Genomic DNA, 19,243 nt, shown 5'->3' with positions numbered 1-19,243 from the left:
TTAGTTTCCAGCACTTTATTAACTTAATATTTCTTAACAACTAGTGTAATTCATTCCAGAAGAATAAAATCATTAATTAAAGTGTTGTCTAAATTACTCACATTTTCCCTTCCAAGTATGGGCAGCCTTATCCTTTTATTTTAATTATTTGTTTATTCAATTCACAAGTTGTATATTAAATAAATATGATTCTTTATTCAAATCTGCACATAGATACACACACAAAGGGCATGGTTAAAAAAATCTTCCTTGAATAAAACTTAGTTCCTAGTGATGTTATGTTTTATATTGTTTTCCTGACAACAGCATGGAAGTGCCTAGCCATTGTTTTCTGGAATATTTTTTAACTTCACTGTCTTGCATACAACTCTTGTACTTTGGGTGGTTTCTCATCCAAATGCCAACCAGGTTCATCTCTCTTAGTTTTTCAAGATCAGCCAATTAATAGCATAAAATGTTTCCAAAATAGGATCTAGATATAGATCCATGAGCAACACATACAATGCTTCGCTTATTTTAGAAAATAAATAATGCATTAATTTCAAAATGCCATTATTAGTTTATATAAAATGTCTATCCTGCTGTACCATTACAATAATTTTTAAAGCAGGAATTAAATTATTTAAATATCATTAAAGTTGCATTATATGAAGACTGTAGAGTACTATTATCCACTTAATTCAAACATGCATTTCAGCTGCATGTTGCACTATTAATCCTGTATAAATCACTGAAATATTGGGGCTTCATTACAGTTATCTAGTTCCCATTAAAGATCTTAGTTTGACTGTAGGAAGAAAAACAGTCTGTTTATTAAGAGGCAAATAAAATGTGTGCTTAGGTAGTAATTTTGGAAGGAAAAAAAGGATCTGATACTCAGACTATCAAATTAAAGTAGAGCAGATTTTAAAAAAATCACAAGATTCAGAAAACTTGTTGCATGATAATCCTTTGTTTAAACATTCAGTTATATTTGCAGATTTCCTAGCAAGTCAACTGTGGTACCACACTTAAGTTACTACATAGTAGGTTGGACCATATATATGACAGCCTCACTCATAATTTTAAGTATATTTTTATAGTGTTGCTGGCAACCGCCATACCCATAGACAGTTAAGTGAATATTACTTCAATTATAGTAACTTCCATACTTGTTCTGTTTATTTGTCAAAACTTTCTGATGGGAGATAACTTAGTGATAGTTTTTCTCACCTTTATGTAATATAGAAGAACCTTCAATTGCTTTAATTAAATTGTCCTGCATTAAATCTGAAGACAACAAGTAGTTCATTGACTTACAGCAGTTCATTTAGTGATTGTTCAAAATTACGAAGGCACTGAAAAAGTGAGTTATGATCATTTTTCATACTTATGACTGTTGCAGAATTCCTTTAGTCATGTAATCAAAATTAAGACGCTTGGCAACTGACTTATATTTTTGACTGTTGCAGTGTCCTGGGGTCATGTGATTACATTTTATGACTTTCAGACAAGTAAAGTCAAAGGAGAAACCAGATTCCCTTAACAATCATGTTACCAACTTAACAACTGAGCGATTCACTTAATCACTGTGGCAAGAAAGGTCAAAAAAAAGAAAGCAAAACCCATGTAACTGTCTTGCTTAGCACAAGAAATTTTGGGCTCAGTTGTGGTCGTAACTCAAGGACTACGCATCTACCAGTTTTTGGCTTTGCTGCTGACATAAACAGTGAAACTGGCATAAAGCTATAGGGGCTTGAGAAGAATATATTAATGTAGGGTAACCCTAGGAACCTGAAGCAAAAAAAACCAAAAACTGAACCAGAATAATTTAATTGCAAATGTTTAAAATATTACAGTTCCCAAATGTTCTGACCCAAGCTTCATCAATCTTAATAAAACAAATTGAATTTAAAAGTAAAACCTATTTTAATGCGACGCTGGGACTTACTTGCATTTCCAGCCAAAACTAATTATACTCAGTTCCTCCAGGTAAGAGCACACTTTTCAGTGCCGTTGAAAGCTGCCAAAAAACAGAAGTCCAACTAAGGCTAACATAAACCAACCCCAAACCCCAGAAAAAAACCGACCAGAGTACAGAGCTTCATGAAGGACTCGGAAATTACTGAACTGCTTTGCTTCCTGCAAAGCTTTTCCTCATTGAGGTCTGACTTTTATCCCTTATGGGAGGGGCAGTCACCTCCCAGCCTTACTCCTGAGTCGCCCCTTCTGCTTCAGCTGCTCTTGCCTTCTAGGAGGTCTGCGCACAGGGGCACTGGGAACAGGTTCCCCTGGGTCCTCTGCTTTGCTGCTTCCAGACTCCGAAAGCTCTGAAGGCAGCACCCCACTCTCAAATGATCCTGGCCCCATCCCTGCATCGGATGCAAAACCCTTGTCCAAGTCCTCTCCAGACTCCTTGACAGGTTCCCTTTCATCCTCATTGTCCGATACCTGTGGCGTCCGCATCGTTGCCGGCAAACCACAACACTAAATTCATGCTGCAAAACTCCTGATGACAATGAGAGCCACCAGATGCAAAAAAGAATATTGAAAAATGAAACATTTATTTGTCACCTGGTGGAATCTGGATTTTAGAAACTCAGATCCTGGATGCACAAATACAATTTTAGACCTATATTATATTGTTGCTTACATAACATAGAAGGGTTCTCAGATTGTGGAAAGCAAAACTAATGAAAGCTAGTTTAGTTTTCACTAAAATTACTTCATTTTTGTTCCTTCCAACAATTCTTCTATTCTCTATAGTAGAAAACAATTCAACAGTAGGTGCATGTTTTCATGTAGAAATACTATAAAAGAAATGCTCTACATTTTATGGCAATTGAGAAAGTGCTAGACTATTTGTTTCTGTTTTCTACTTACTAAAAGGAGAAGAATATTACATAGTTTTGACAGCAGGTGTCTCTGTTGCTTTAACTGCTTAAGAGATTTCATTAAAATATTTTCATTGCTGCATTTTACCTCATGCTTTTGCAATACTTGTTAATTATTAAAAACCAAGTGACACACATTGGTTGTAGATCCAGGCCTTATCTAATGAGATAAAAAGTAACTGCAGCAATCATACAGGACACAATCAGGAACCAGAAGCTGAAATATTTTATTATGAGTTTCCTGTTAAACTATGAAGAGGGACTGAGAGATGTTCAGAATATCTGATTGTGTGTCTTTTGGAGCAGCTATTTGTACAGAAAAGATTTCAAATTTCATGTTCTTTTTTCTACAGAGACAGTCAAACTTTTCTAAACCATGATCGTCAGCTAAAAAAGGTAATTCTTTGTATTGATATACTTAAGGGCCTCAAAATATATTTCCTGGCAGGCGGCGAATCTTCACTTATCAATTATATGTTTAGCCATAGAAATTACAAAATCAAAATTACAAAAAGAAAGAAGTCTCATTTGATTCATAGATTGATTTTTTTTTTTTTTGCAAGCCATCTGCGTGCTACAGGGGCCTCATAACTGGGAAATGTAAGATTTGTGGACTTCAACTCCCAGAATTCCTCAGGCAATCATGCTGAGTTCTGAATTCTGGGAGTTGAAGTCCTCAAGTCTTAAAGTTGCCGTGGTTGGAGACCCCTGTGCTTCAATGTTATGCATGTTTGTTCAAAGAAAATATTTTAGGCGTTCAGTAGGGTTGACTCACCCCCTAATTCAATAAACAAAATTATTTAGAGTAATTGTTCTAGGATTATTTTACTAGCCAATATTAGATTTTTCTAATATGCTGGAAATGGGACAAAGAAAATAGCAATTCTATAAACAATACTGTATAGGATTACAGACATGGAGTAGGACCAGAATACTTCATCTCTCATCTGCAAGTTGTATTTTACCTGTATACAATTATTGGTTGCCAACTGTTATCTAAGTAGTTTTTGCAGATCTTGAAAGATTTTCCAATCTCCATAATCAGTGTTTCATTAATCACCTCTGTCAGAGTTTGTCAAAAACACTAATAATATGAATGCCATTTTCAGGTTGTAATAGTTACTTACAATTACAACCCTAAACAGCATTTAGGTGACCAATATTTCTGATATTGCTAATGAGACTTGATAAACAGATATAATAGATTATGTTGTCAGCTTCTTGTCCTGTTATGGCAATCTTTTAAAATATTTTTGGGGAATTTAAGACTTTAAAAAACTCAGATCCTGAATAACAATCTATTTTTTAACAATAAAACGTGTCATTTTTATAATGACTTGTATAATGTTAATTATCAACTAGGCTAAACATATATAACCTCTGGAAAAACCCAGATTTTCTAGTTTCTCGGTGATATCAAAGATATTATAGGTTGATCCTCCTGAACAGACTGTTCTTTATCATGTGAGAATGTGAATGAATTTCTGTCCTATTTATATTTTTCTTTTGTGAGGGCCACTGAGGGAATTGAACCTCAGTGGCATTTGGACTGATCTTGCAGAGGACCAGGCATGCAACTTGTAGAAAAATAATTTGGGGTTCCAACTTGAGGCGGGGCTGTACAAGAATAAATAAAAATGATACAGACAGCTGTGAGGAAAGAAAGAAAAATTTCCTAAAAGCAAAACAGTTTGTCGTTAGGGGCAGGCTGCAGAGAAATGGGGTACAGCAACAGATTTGTATAAGGGGAGCTTGTCTGGGGTGTGAAAGTGTCTGCATGCTAATTCCAGTGTGACATTTGACGTGTGTGTGTGTGTGTGTGTGTGTGTGTGTGTGTGTGTGTGTATAAATATGTATTCTTGTGCACATGCAAGTTCTGCCGGGAGACCTAACTTAATTAACTCTATGTTTGCAGACCTTATCCTTTGATATGTGGGTTAGGTCTGGGTAACTTATTTGTGGATTGAGGAAGCTTGTTAATTTTAGTTGATTAACTTTGTTTCTGCTTGACTGTCAATAATTTAGTGGAGACACTGTTTCTCATACCATTGTGAATTCTGTGAATATTTTAAAGCTTATTGTTTTTCTGTTTACATGCACCACTTTCTTGTTCAGAATGTTGGAGGGGTCATTGCTTTTTTTAAAAAAAATGTATCAGTTCAAGTGGTTACTAAAATATAATTTATAATATTTAGTTTTATATGGCTGTCATTTTTCAGATTCAAGGAAACAGCTTGCTCAATGGACAAACTTCAGGGATGGACTGGGCTGATTATCATTCTGATGGTCTACCTAATAGGTATGATCCTTTGTATATTTATTCATTAGATTTATATGGCCTGCCTATCTCAAGTATATGATTCTGGACAATATTAAAAATGATAAGTGCATATAGAAAAAGAACAAAATATAAAAAACACATAGCAGCTCAGAAAAATTACAAAAACACATTCATGATTTGGGCCTGGTTATCGGCTGTAATTCTATAACACATTGAAACACTAACATGACGGATACTCAGAAACACACATTTAATTTTATGTTGTGCCTTGGGTTTCAAATAATGATTTGGTTTCTTTCCATGTCCTCCAAACTTTTAAAGATTTGGAACTTGTACCCTAAGAAGGTACATCTAGCCAGAAGAAGGGAATTCTCAGTGGGGTCTGAGATGATTAGGCGCTGACACTTGTCTGTGCCTAATTCACTCCTGGCCAGCCACCACAGCCAACCCCCAACAGACTTTCCTTATCCGCTGATTCTCTGCCAGCAATTCTCCACTGCCAGTACCCCCCTGGCCCTCCACACCCAGCCCATCATACATTTGTACCCCGGTGATTCAGCCCATGGGACAAATAGCTGTGCTATTGGTGGTGATGGGCAACAGGGATTGCAGAAGCACTGGGGGTATGGCAGACGGCTGGCAGGTATCTTGTAGATGTAGGGGAGAGTGACCGGTATTGCATGCATGTGGCTGGCAGGGATTGGAGGCATTGGGGGGAGTGGCATGTGGCTGGCAGATATCTCAGAGGCACTGGGGAGGTGGCAAGGATTACATGCGTGTGACTGACAGAGATTGCGGCGGCACTGGAGGGGCATGCAGCCAAAGGAGCTAATAGCAGATATTCAAGCCAGGTTGGAATTACTTTCTCCACACAGAAAATGGGATATCTTAGTTTTTTGGTTGCACAAATGTCTGAAAAGTCCTTTTTTATAGTTTTGTTATTTACATCACCTTTATATGTTGCTTGAATGAAAACAAACTATTGATATGTCTACATATGTTAAAAAAGATACAAGCTTTACATGGGTGTACTTAATTTTTCTCATGCTACACGGTGTTAATATACGTTAATGTTCACTGTTTTACAGTTACTTTCATTAGATTTAATACATATAATTTATGCCAATTAACTAAAAGTCATTTATGGAACATTGGGAGAATAAAAACAAACCAAATTTAAAGCAGTCAGAAATCATCTTCCTTCCAGTACAGATAAAACTGTTGTTTAAAGGAGTACATTCTCCTTTCAATCTCAGTAACATGCCATTTGCATGGAGCAATTCCATACAAATTATTACAATCTAGATGAATACCCAGGTGGCATTCTCATGATCCACCAAGCCTGGGAAAGGGGCAGGAGCACCATGCAGCGTCCCTCTTCCCATCCTGTGACAATCCTACTATAATCCTCACTTTCTTGAAAAAGAAATGTCCTACATTGTATAGTATCAACCCATTTTACAGATGGGAGACCTCAAGGTTGAGGCCCTGCCTACTGTTAGGAAATAGCAAATAATAGATGTTACCCTGCCAAGGGCTCAAGAAGACTTCCTTGTCAAGCCTACAATTCTGGGATTGCCTGGAAGTCTCCTATCCAAATACTCTATTTGGAGGTGCTTCTTAACAGTGCCCTATGAAAGCAATATGGTGGATTGAGACTGAGAACACTCTCATAGCCTGATCTACCTCACTTCCCTGTCAAGTGTACAATTTTGCGATTGGCTGGTGGTCTCCCATCTAAGTACTCTGCGGCTGCTTGTTCACAGTGTTCTCTAAAGGCAATATGGTGCATTAAGACTGGGGACGTGGGCACTCTCGCAGCCTAGTTTACCTCTCAGTGTTGTTGTAGGAAAGGGCAAGACAGAACCCATTTTAATAAATAAATTTTAAAATCCTACCACCACCTATCACCCACAAAAGAAGCCAGAGGTACTGTTCTTCATATTATCATTAGAAGTACTATTAGAATGAGTGAGGCAAAATTCTGAAATAAAAGGATTGAAAACTAGAAACGAAGAATATAAACTGCAAGCATTTGCAGATGATATGGCTTTTTATAATTGAAGATCCAATAGAAAAAGGACAAATATTAATTAAGGAATTAGAAAGATATGGAGCTGTGGCAGGACTGAAAATTAATAGACAGAAAATGAAACTTTTAGCAAAAAATTTAACAGATTTACAAACAACAGAATTAGAAAGAGTGCTTGGACACCAAGAAAAATTAAATATTTGGGAATATGGCTGACAGGACACTGTAAGGCGATAAAGGAGAATAACTGTAATAAGCTTGAATTGGATTAACTTAAAGAATAAAAGAATATTAGCTATAGAAGGTCATGACCTTCAGAGAGGATGGAATGCCTTTTTTGGGGATATAGGACCCATCAAACAAAAATATTTCCACAGATATCTGATTAGAGATTCGTTGATAAACAACTGGATCAAAGTTAAAAAGAAACATTATATAAAAATCCCAAACTGGCTATCCACCATGGAAGTGATGACCCACCCAAATAATTTAGACCTGAACAAAATGTTAAAGTATAAAGACTTATTGGATATTCACGGAAATTTAAAAACAATACAAGAGCTCCAAGAACAAGGGAATATACCTGAAACCACAACAATTAGACAAAATTTTATTAGGCCCAGATAAAAGAAGTATTACCAAAATTTACAAATATCTCCTGGAAGTAGAATTAGAATAAGAAGTAGTGAAAGGATGCATGATCGCATGGGGTCAAAATATTGGTCACAACATAAAGTTATCAGATTGGGAGACTGTATGGAACAGAAATCACAAATTAACAAAATCAGCAGCATACAAAGAAAACACATATAAAATGTTCTATAGGTGGCACTTACCCCCTTCGAGATTAGCGAAAATGTACCCTAAAATGAGTCCTATACGTTGGAAATGTAAAAAAAAAGAGGAAACATATTATCATATGTGGTGGTCTTGCCCAGAGGCTCGAAAATATTGGCTTAAAATCAAAAATTGGCTACAAGAAATCACCAATGAACAACTAGACCTAGAACCAGAACTCTTCCTATTGGGGATCTTCAAAAAAAATATGTAAAGAGCACAAAATACTGATTATTACACATATTGACTGCTGCCAGGATTGCCTTTGCCCAATGTTGGAACTGTGCTGAAATGGATAAATTAACGCTGAGCTTAAAAGATAAAGAAAATTCAATATTTTATAAGGTGTGGGAACAAGGTATAGCTCAGGGGTAGTCAACCTTTTTACACCTACCACCCACTTTTGTATCTCTGTTAGTAGTAAAATTTTCTCTAACCGCCCACCGGTTCCACAGTAATGGTGATTTATAAAGTAGGGGACAAAACCCCTACCGCCCACCATGAAAGCTGAAACACCCACTAGTGGGCGGTAGGGACCAGGTTGGCTACCACTGGTATAGCTGGATAGATGGGAGATAGATTAAGGATAGGTAATTATTAAATATAAGTAAGAGATAGAATAAGAATATTATTACGCATAAATAAATACCTATAAATAATGTACAAATTATTGTCATATGATAAGCACTACAAATAGCTGTTATTGAGTGATTTATTTCTTATGTTTTTAATGTAATAAAAATTCAATAAAGTCTATTTTAAAAAAAAAGAAGTCAAAGGTACATGGTTTTGTGGACCTTCAATTGTACAGAAGTTACAGTTCCCAGGATCCCATTCCAGGCTTGAGAAGAAAGGCTGGGATGAGCAAACCACCTCCATCCACCATCCCAGGTTTCTGGACAGCATTGGCCAACCAAGGCGTTCCCAAATTTTCAGGAAAGTAGGAAGGATAAAATGCCTCTAGGCATATGCAGACCGCTCTCAGGCTTTCGACAACGCAGGAAGAGAAGAATGCCTCTGGAGATACATATACCTAGACAACATAGAATCCGTCTAAGTATATGCAGAGCATTCCCAGGCTTTGGGCAAAGCAGGAACAGAAGATTGCCTGTGGGTTTGTTCAGAATGCTCTCAGACTATGTGCAAAGGGAGAGGAGAAGAGTGTCTCTGGACATACTCAGAGCGCTTCCAGGCTTCAGCAAAAGCATGATGAGAAGAATGCCTCTGGGAATATGCCCAAAGGCACTCTCCTGTTCTTGCTTTTCCTACAGCCCTGGAGTGCCCAGATGCACTGTTTTCTTCCCAGTTTGCCCAAAGTCCAGGAGTGCTTTGCATATATCCAGAGACAGTCTTCTCTGCATGCTTTGCCTGAAGGCTGGGAGCGCTCGGCATATTCCCAGATGAACTCGTCTATTTCAGCTGTGCCTTAAGCCTGGAAGCACCCTGCACATGCCCAAAGCCTGGGAATCTCAGGCTGTGCTTCTATGAGAGGGGGAAGTCTGGAGTGTTTCTATGGCAATGGCCCCAACCTTGCAAGAGGCTCTAATGCCGATAATCCAGCTGGTGTTAAGGCTCCCCCAGCCCTTCCACAATCCCTACCAGCCTCTGCCACTTGCCACTCACTGCCCCACCCAGCAGTAAACCACCAGTTTACTTCTGCTTTTGTTTTCCCAGAGAACTAGAAAACTAGTTTCTCTGGGAGAAGGAAAGCAGTGAAAAACTGCTTTACTTGTGTTTAACTCTGTGCCGTGGAGAGGTGACTTTGGCGGCACAGTGTATGTGCCAGAGGAAGGAAGGGAAGGGTTGGGAAGGGGGTGTGCAAATGTGAAATTGAGAGGTCGGGGAGAGGTTGCTGTGTTGCCTATGGTGTAGGCTCTTGGTGTTGTGTGAATCTCTGCAGTCTCATTGGGAAGAAAAGACAGTGCCAGTACTGAAAGGAGTGGAGATGAAGAAAATGTGCTGGGCAGAGGTGGTGGTTTCCCGTCACCACCACCAGTTGAGGGGCCAATGCTGGAAAAAATTCTAGGTCAGTGACGGCGAATTTTTTTGTTGTGGTGTGTCGAAAGCGTGCATATGCCAGTACCCACAATGCAATATGCCCTGCCCCCCTGCACATGCATGCGCAACAACCCCCCCCCTGACCTGCACTGCGCATGTGCATGCTTCCCAGCTAATTTTTGGCCCATTTGGGGCCATTTTTGCCCTCCCAGAGGCTCGGGGGAAGCCTTGGGAGCCTCAGGAGGCTCATTTCAGCACTTCCGGTATTTCTGGAAGGCCCGTTTTTTGGCCTTCCAAGGCTGCAGAGGCTTCCCTCGAGCCTCCAGGAGGGCAAAAAGGCCCCAAATAGGCCAAAAATCAGCTGGGAGGCACGCGCGTGCACAGCGCAGGTAAGTTTGGCTGGGGCTTGCATGCCCACACAAATGGCTCTGCGTGCCACAGGTTTGCCATCATAGTTCTAGGTAGTCAATTCTGCTCAAAACAGGGAGACACTTCCCCCAATCTTTTTGTGCTATATGTTTCCCCCCCCGCCCCCGGCATCTATTCTGCATTGCTAAATGGAGCCTCCACATTCAGAAGTACTGTATCTAATGCTGATGACTAGCAGAACTGAATTGCAGAGGAAAAACTAGAGCTTGAGAATTTTTCCTTCAAAATTGGGAGTCCCCTGTTTGGCCAATGCTACCCAGAAGCCGAGGATGGTGGGTGGGAGTGTTGCTGATCCAAGCTTCTTTTCCTACCAAGACTGGGAGGGGATGCTTGGAACTGTAAATTCTATGCAATTGAAGATCTACAAAACCACATATCTCTGGCCTCTTTTGTGGGTGTTAGGTGGTGGTAGAATTTATTTATTTATTAAGATTGGCTATATCCTGCCTTTTCCTACAACAACACTGTGAGGTAGACTGGGCAGTGAGAGTGCAGGGGTGAGATTCTAACGGTTTTGTCCACCTCTGTAGAACCGGTTGCTCTGAAGAGCAGCAAACAGAGAGCATCCATAGAACCGGTTCTATGTCTGCTGCTCTTTTGGCCCACCCACACGCCCGGGCTCTTTATTTCCTGCTTTTTCAACCGCAGTTGCTTTGTGCGACACAGCTGCAGTTGAAAAAGCAGGAAAAAAAGTACCTTTTCAACTGTTGCGCACCTGTGCGCAGCGCTGCTAAGCTGTCCAGGCAGCTAGCTGATGATGATATACATGTGCGCAAAACATAAAATCACCGAACCGGTAGCTACACTGGTCAGATCCCACCCCTGTGAGAGTGCCCTTGTCCCCAGTCTTAATCCACCACATTGTCTTTACAGAACACTGTAAACCAGTTTTCCCAAATAGAGTATTTGGATGGGACACCTCTAGGCGATGCCAGAACTGTACACTTGACAGGGAAGTGATGACAAGCTGTGAAGTGATGGGAGGCTATGAGAATGCCATGTCCCCAATCTTAATTTACCATATTGCCTTTACAGGACACTGTTAATAAGCACCTTCAACAGAGTATTTGGATGGGACACAACCAGGATCCTAGGATTGTACACTTGACAAGGAAGTGAGGTAGGGTGGACTGTGAGAGTGCCCATGTCACCAGTCTAAATGGTATATCATTGTTATTTAAAGGAGAATATACTCCTTTAAATAACAGTAAACAGAACTGTTTTATCTGTTATGGAAGGAATATTATTATTATTGGATTAGGGTTAGGGTTAGGGCTGGTGAGTATTCAGAGATAATTGTAGCTTGTTTAAGGGTAGGTCAAGCTCACTGCACTTGTAAATGGGACCAAATAAGAAAAGGGATAGGGAGCATCCAATCTCCTCTTTAATAAACTAAGAATATGAAGGAGGAAACCGAATATCCTGGGAGCAGTCATCAAAATGCAACCATGATATGAAAACCTTGCCAGATAAGACGGTATGCTTTGAAGTAAACTTTTGCCAATAATTTCCCTAAAAGTAAACTGTTCCCAAACCATATGAGTTTGTGAGTGTTTGTGTGTGTGTGTGAGAGAGAGAGAGTAAAAAGAAATAACACCAGGATTTTCAAATCCAAGCAACTTTGCCTTTTTTAATGAAAGTGACAACAGGTCACGATGGGACATATTTCCATGTGATATGTACTTTGCCCTGTAAATGTTCAGCCTTAGTTAATCATACTGCGTGATTTTTATTATCCTGAAGCATAGGGCAAATTGGTAACGTGAAATAATTGCTTGTTTTTATTACTAACATGGACAAGAAAATCTTTCACATTTCATGTACATCAGCTATCTTCAGTCTATATTATCATTGTATTACCAAGTCAATACCTCTTTCATCTTCTTTGTTCAAATAGAACTGTAACTACCGGTATATTCAGTTTTCACACACACTTTGGATATTATAACTTATAACTCCTATAACTGTTATAAAGTCCTATCTTCTTGTTCAAGTCTAGCAATATAAGCAGAAGATACTTTTAATGATATTGGTGTTGGTGTATTTTAATTCCTGTTTGTTTGCTTTACAGATCCTGGCTTTGGCTATGCCATTGTAGAAGGTCCTCAAAATTTAACAGTTGTTGTAGGTTCAATGGCCCGATTTAGCTGCACAGTGTCAGATGGGTGGAAAATTTTGATATGGCTTTTCAATGGAAATCCTAAGCTATCGGTGTTGAGTGATGGAAAAACTATTGTAACAGATAAGCGATATAATCAGAAAGGTTCTAACATAAGTGGTAGCAGGTTTACTTCAGAGCTGATGATCGATGATGTTCAGCTGACAGATTCTGGACAAATCAAATGTAGCCTCCAGAACAATAATGACAATAGATATGCATTTCTTTCCGTACAAAGTAAGTATGTCTTTCCATAATGATTCGTTTAGCTTGGTCTTTAAAAAAAAATAGACTTACTGCAAAAATGGTTCATTAATTGTTTTAATTTTGATTTTTCCCTATTTTTTATGTATTTTCTTTTGTAAAAACAGAAGATTTTTTTGCCATCTTTAACTGCAACAGTTTACTGAGGGGGAGATGGCAGAAACTTCTGTGAACTGCACTGACTCACATGGATATAAAATTCCATTCACAGAATTTAACAGATTTAACAGATAATCAGGGTTGGAAGGGACCTTGTAGGTCATCTAGTCCAACCCCCCACCCAAGCGGGAGACCCTACACCATTTCTGACAGATGGCAGTCCAATCTCTTCTTGAAAGTCTCAAGTCTCCTACAACTTCCCAGGGCAAGCTGTTCCATTGGTTGATTGTTCTCACTGTCAGAAAGTTTCTCCTTATTTCCAGGTTAATTTCTCCTTATTTCCAGGTTAATATATATAATATAATTTTATATTTATGCGAACAAAAGGCCACGAAGCTTAGGAAAACTGAGACTTGTTACTATAGAAGGGCTTGTGGATGGAAGCACATATCTGTAACTTATATTCTCTTTTTAATCTGTGTATGTACTGTGCATTATTTGCTGTTCAAAAATATATGAGGGCAAAACAAAGGACTGATATGCTGCTAGATGAGGAGGTGATTGTTATGCTACTGGGAATGAAGAAGCAGTGTGGAGAAAAACATAGATAGAACTTAAGTTATGACTGGTCACTTACCAACTCTTTTATGTTATGAAGCACCTTTCCCGCCCCACAAAAACCTACTCTATGGCCTGGTGTTGAGGTTATGATTTCACATGGCTGTGATTTATGCCAGAAATTGGTATTCACTTCCAGTTTCTGGCAAAAATCAGGCCAAACCAAACAATGGATTTGCTTTATAACTGCTGTGTTTGCCACATTAATATCATGACCACTGAAAAAAAAGGTCATAAAATCAGACTGGTCTCATGATGACTCATTTTACAACCATTATGATTTACAACCATAAATGCAAGGCTTGGTTATGGTCATAAGTCACTAATCAACTAGAGAGAATATACAGTATGTGGCTAGTTCATAAGGGACCCTGAAAATCCATTTTGGATTTCAAGTTGTCCATCCATAAAGATTGAAAAGGCATTTCAAATAGGAAAGCCTCATTTATTTCCCCCAAATAAACTATGCCTTTATCTTGTCTTAATAAGACCTAATACATTTAATAAGTAATTATTTTAAAGTGCCTTAAAAGTCCTTATTTACTTCTATAGGCTGGAAGGATGCATCTTTATGACAAAAAACCCCCTTCAATAATTATAATTATGTTAATATAGAAAATGCATCTTTATCTTAACACACGAGAAAATAAAATCCAGTCCTTCTATAGGTACCTTTTCCAATGCTGAATTTAAATTAAACTCCATTTTAAAAAATGTTTTTTTTTTAAATTTGGCTTTAAAATGCATCAATATTTTTGAAAATACTAATTTAAATTTGAGGCCATAAAATGTAAAGAAGAATGAAGAAAATTTTTACCCAAACAGTTCAAAGATATCAAAAATACTAACTTCATAATGAAAAACAACCAAACAATTGAAATAATCTGTGAGCCCTTGGGTGATCTCCTCCTCCACACATTTCCTGGATAGAAAAATAATCATTTATTGATTTATTCCATGTATGTTTCAAATGGCTTATACAATGAAGAGAGCATCTTAACTCTGACCCCATTGGCCAATAGCCCTGTGACTTGTCTAGCTGACATGGATGCATTTTCTAAATCTCAGTCTGCAACAATGATTGTGACTATGTATGAAGCTTCACCAAGAAAGTGAATACCTTATCAGTGCAGTTTGTGTTTGTTAAAATGTTTAATGCACTCTTAATATGTACCCATAAAAGGTATAGCATTTGGTTTACCCAGTTCTGTCAGGTTCATGGATTATGAGCCTCATCAGATATGCATCAATTTGTCTGTGTAAACTGTGAAATTAACCCTGGAGTTGTCTTCTTCACTCTGTTGCCTCCCAAATTTGTGAGACTATAGTTCTCATCATCTCCAATTATGATAAAAACAACTGTGGATGATAGGAATTTTTATCTAGCATTTGGAGGGAACTAGTTTAATAAAGATATTATTATAGATGCTCTTATTACTATTTTGGCAACATATAATAATAAGAGGTTTGGTCAGTGTAGTAAAATGCCACCATGCAAAAAGGATAAAGGAAGAGATAACTATTTTATTGGGCTTGCCCATGGCAGCCTCCATCTTCATTTTTGACCACAGTGTAAGGGCATCTTTTGAATAAGAAATGAAAAAGATTCTTCCACTATTCTCTCTGGAAATATAACTAACTCATTTTATCTCAGTCATGAGGAAATGTTTTCATGAAAAGTAGTAGACAGTTATTGAATGAAAAGTGTTCAATGAAAACACTAATAATGGAACTAAAGTTTGGACATGTAATGGAAGGGCAAGGGTCCTGAAAAGAAACCACATTGCTTGGAAAAATTGAAGGCAACAGGAAAGGAATCTGACAGAAGACAAGTGACGAGATGACAGGCATGAAGAATACAGTGAAGCATATAATCCTAGCAAATGACAGATAATCCTGGCAATGTTTGTATAGTCACTGAATGGCAGCAACTATGACCACATATTTCTGTATAATATGGCCAATTTTCCTCAGATGTTCCTTGAATAATATAACATAACAAACATTATCTAAAACTCATGTTTTTAAGTGCTTTTCACAATTAGTTGAAAGTTGGGTTATTTAGAGTAAAAAGCCCAGTCCAATGGATTGCTTTACAGATAGTCCTTGGTTTAGTGACCATTCGAAGTTACAACCGCACTGAAAAAAACGAATTATGATCAGTTTTCACACTCATAACTGTTGCAGTGTCCCCATGGTCACATGATCCAAATTCGAGCATTTGGCAACTGGCATGTATTTATGATAGTTGCACTGTCCTGGAGTCATGTGATCACCATTTATTATACCATTGTTTTAGTCAAGGACACCTGTAAAGTTAGTCCTTGACTTTCAACCATTCATTTAATGACTGTTTGAAGTTACAATGGCACTGAAAAAAGTGACTAATGACTCTTTTTCATACTTATACATTGCAGCATCCCTATGGTCACATGATCAAAATTTGGATGCTTGGCAACTGGTTCATATTTAGGATGGTTGCAATGGCCCCTTGATCATTTTTTGTGACCTTCTGACAAGTAAAGTCAATGAGGAAGCCAGATTAATTTAACAACTGTGGTGATTCATATAACAAGTGGGGCAAGAAAGGCTGTAAAATGGGGCAAATTCACTTAACAACTGTCTTGCTCAGCAACAGAAATTTTGGGCTCATTTGTGGTTGTAAGTTGAGGACTAACTTTACTTACATTTTGTCTTTTAATTATGGGGTTAAAATACCAAGTTTCTTCATCATGGAATAAAACCATTTGTCTTTTGGAGTAACATGTATTGCTGGAAACATGTTCCCTTTAAATAAAGAAACAAAATATTTGGAGATAGATGCAACAAAGGCTCTTTTAAGGGCATATGATCACTAGTGTCCTAGCCAAAAGAATGCCAAACAGTCGTCAATTCTCAGAAATGTTATAGAAATGATAAAGAAAGCAACGCAAATCCTACAGGGGTCTTTACAGCCCAAATATGCTAGTTGATAACAACATGCAGTGATCTTACTATGGTATGACCCAGTTTCTTTATATTCTACATTTGTAAAAAGTTCAAAGCCCATCCTCTTCTACTGATAGTAGCACCCTCTAACATAAGCAATGCCTTTTATGCAGAGGTGGTATTCAGCAGGTTCTGACCAGTTCTGGAGAACCGGTAGTCGAAATTTTGAGTAATTTGGAGTACCACCCCTGACTGGAGATTTTGCAGTATCCTTCCCCTGCCATGCCCACCAATCCACGCCCACAGAACCGGTAGTAAAAAAAATTGAATCCCACCACTGTTATGTATGTAAGAGTATGTATGTATGATATTCAGCTTTGTTCGGGTATTTTCCCACGTCATTATAGTTGTGCTTTTAAAGTTGTAGCGACGTTTCGGCAGAATCTCATCTGCCATCATCAGGCTTGTGTATTGGGTTCATCTGTGTGTCAGGCTTTCACAGCCGTTTCTGATTTAAATTTAAATTTGAATTATGCATACCCATATAGGATTTCTTTTTCACATCAGGGAGAAAAGGCAGCAATCTGGTTTCTGTTATTTGTCTCCTTCCCTTCCAGAGTCATCAAGCTGTTTCAGTTTGTTTGCTCTGTCTAACACATTCTTCAAAAACCATAAGGAAGAGGTAGAATATTATTTTTCTCCCACATATTGGCATGTGTGCTAAATATTTAGTATAATATTAAATAAATATTTATCATTACATTTATCATTACTATTTACAATAGTTTTGCAGAGAGTAAGAAATTGTTTTGTATATACATATTCTTCAATTTACAATAGTTTGTATGTCACATCTCAAATCAGAAATGACAAGTGTGTGTGTGTGTGTGTGTGTGTGTGTGTGTGTGTGTGTGTGTGAGAGAGAGAGAGAGAGAGAGAGGAAAATCAAGATGACTAATAACATAACTGAAGCTCCATACATGCCACATACATGCCACATATATAAAAAGGGGCTTTGTGGAGCTGCCATACTGACTTTTTGATTCATTCTGGATCCTGCAGCTCAGAATGCAAGGAAACAAAATGCCATTAAGTGTAAGAATGACATACTTAACTGATTATGGAGGAACATCATTCAATTATGGAGGAACATCATTCTTCAATAACAAGCCAAACTGAAGGCTGGAGAATATACAGTCTTTCTAATGATTAAGTTGAAATGGAGACATGTCAGCTCCAATGCAGAAAATTCACATGCTGTCAGTATTTATTTATCAAATTGATATGGCTGCTATCAACACTTTTTCTGGGTGATTTGCCAAGCCCAAGCAAAACAAATGAAATGCTAAAAATCATGTACAGTAATTAAACCCAGAAAACAATATAGATGCAGCAGATTTTTTTTAATAGAGAAAAATGAATTAGCTCACATGAAAATCCAGGCTTTCTAAAAAAAAGCAAAAGCCCAAGGTTCAAACAAAACCTATTGTTCATGATTAAAAAATACCACTGTAAAAAGCATAAAAATATTTCAAATAAGCTTTTTAGGCAAAGTATTTCAGGTTACTCAAATCCAAGTGCATTCATGTGCAGCCACATTAACCTTTGTTACATTATGCAGTTCCATTTCTTGAGATGTCCAAAACTAGGAATTAGTAATGATTAACTTTTCCACTACAAATCATAATTGGAAAACTAAAGAAAAGAAAAATAAAAGTAATGAAAGAGAAAATAAATTGGTGAATAATCTGGGATTTCCAAAAATCTCCACTAAGGAATATTTCTAATTAAAAATTGAGATAAATTAAAATCACTTCATAGAACTATTAAATTAATTAGGAACATTTCAAAATGTTCATGCTAATTAATTGTACTGTTTAACATTGCTTAATTTTTATTTAGTAGGATGTGATAATGAAGATTGGCGAATCCGAACTATAATTTTAGCTGTTGTGTTGTCAGTGGCTCTTTTACTCCTTCTGATCCTTATTATTCTCCTTATTATATGTTGCTGCAAAAGAAGAAAAGGTATGTGGGCCTTGGAACTGGCTTTGCATCTTAAACTTTAATTTTAAATAGACAAATCTAAATCTGTTAATTTTGTGCCAGAAACATCCCCTGCTTTGTTTATATATAAAAAAAAAACGTTTCTCTGTTTTTATTTTTCGACAAAATAAAATCAGGCTATGGATAACTTGTAAGGGGGAAAAAAGATAATTAGCATTCCCAAAATAATATACTTAAATGCATGTAATTGTTTACACATCAAACCTTCAATAAATTTGAATAAGTTACTTCAGATCTGTTATTTCTTTGTTTGTTTATTTGATATAAACCCCATTATTCCAACAGTTCAAGGCAATCTGAATAAAATGGTTTCCTTCAGTTTTTCTGTAAAGTAACAGCCCTGTGAAATAGGTTGAGTTAAGATATACCAAGATTCCATAATTGAAGATAGAAAGGAAACCAAATCTTTTCAGTCCTAGTTCAGATTCTAGTCCAAGAGTCCCCAACTCCCAGGCCATGACCCATTACTGGGCTGTGGCCTATTCAAAACTGAGACGTGGGACAGATAGGCAACCACACATGTGAAGCTCCATTACCGGTACATGCAGACAAAGGGCCCTCCACTCACACAAGTGGAGGTTTGGCACACATTCTTGCCCACCACTCATGTGAGTGGAGCTTCACACCCATGCTTCCCCATCTCTCCTCCACCCAGTTTT

The 19,243-nt window shown here is 37.7% G+C and overlaps 1 protein-coding gene across 1 annotated transcript in view; it reads left to right on the top strand.

Annotated features, from left to right (window-relative positions):
• Positions 1-3,038: 3,038 nt before the first annotated feature.
• Positions 3,039-19,243, top strand: part of IGSF5 (immunoglobulin superfamily member 5) — a 34,197-nt gene continuing 17,992 nt past the window's right edge. The window contains 5 exon segments of the mRNA XM_087937793.1: positions 3,039-3,269; positions 5,093-5,172; positions 12,522-12,853; positions 14,415-14,721; positions 18,420-18,545. Coding sequence (XP_087793919.1) covers positions 5,115-5,172; positions 12,522-12,853; positions 14,415-14,721; positions 18,420-18,545 — 823 coding nt within the window. The 5' untranslated portion in view covers positions 3,039-3,269; positions 5,093-5,114.

This window comes from Pseudonaja textilis, chromosome 7, assembly GCF_049901715.1.
Source record: "Pseudonaja textilis isolate UNSWEBS1 chromosome 7, rPseTex1.2, whole genome shotgun sequence".
In the NCBI taxonomy this organism is placed as follows: Eukaryota; Metazoa; Chordata; class Lepidosauria; order Squamata; family Elapidae; genus Pseudonaja; species Pseudonaja textilis.
Note: the sequence above shows the minus strand (reverse complement) of the source record. Positions and strands in the feature narration are given on the sequence as shown.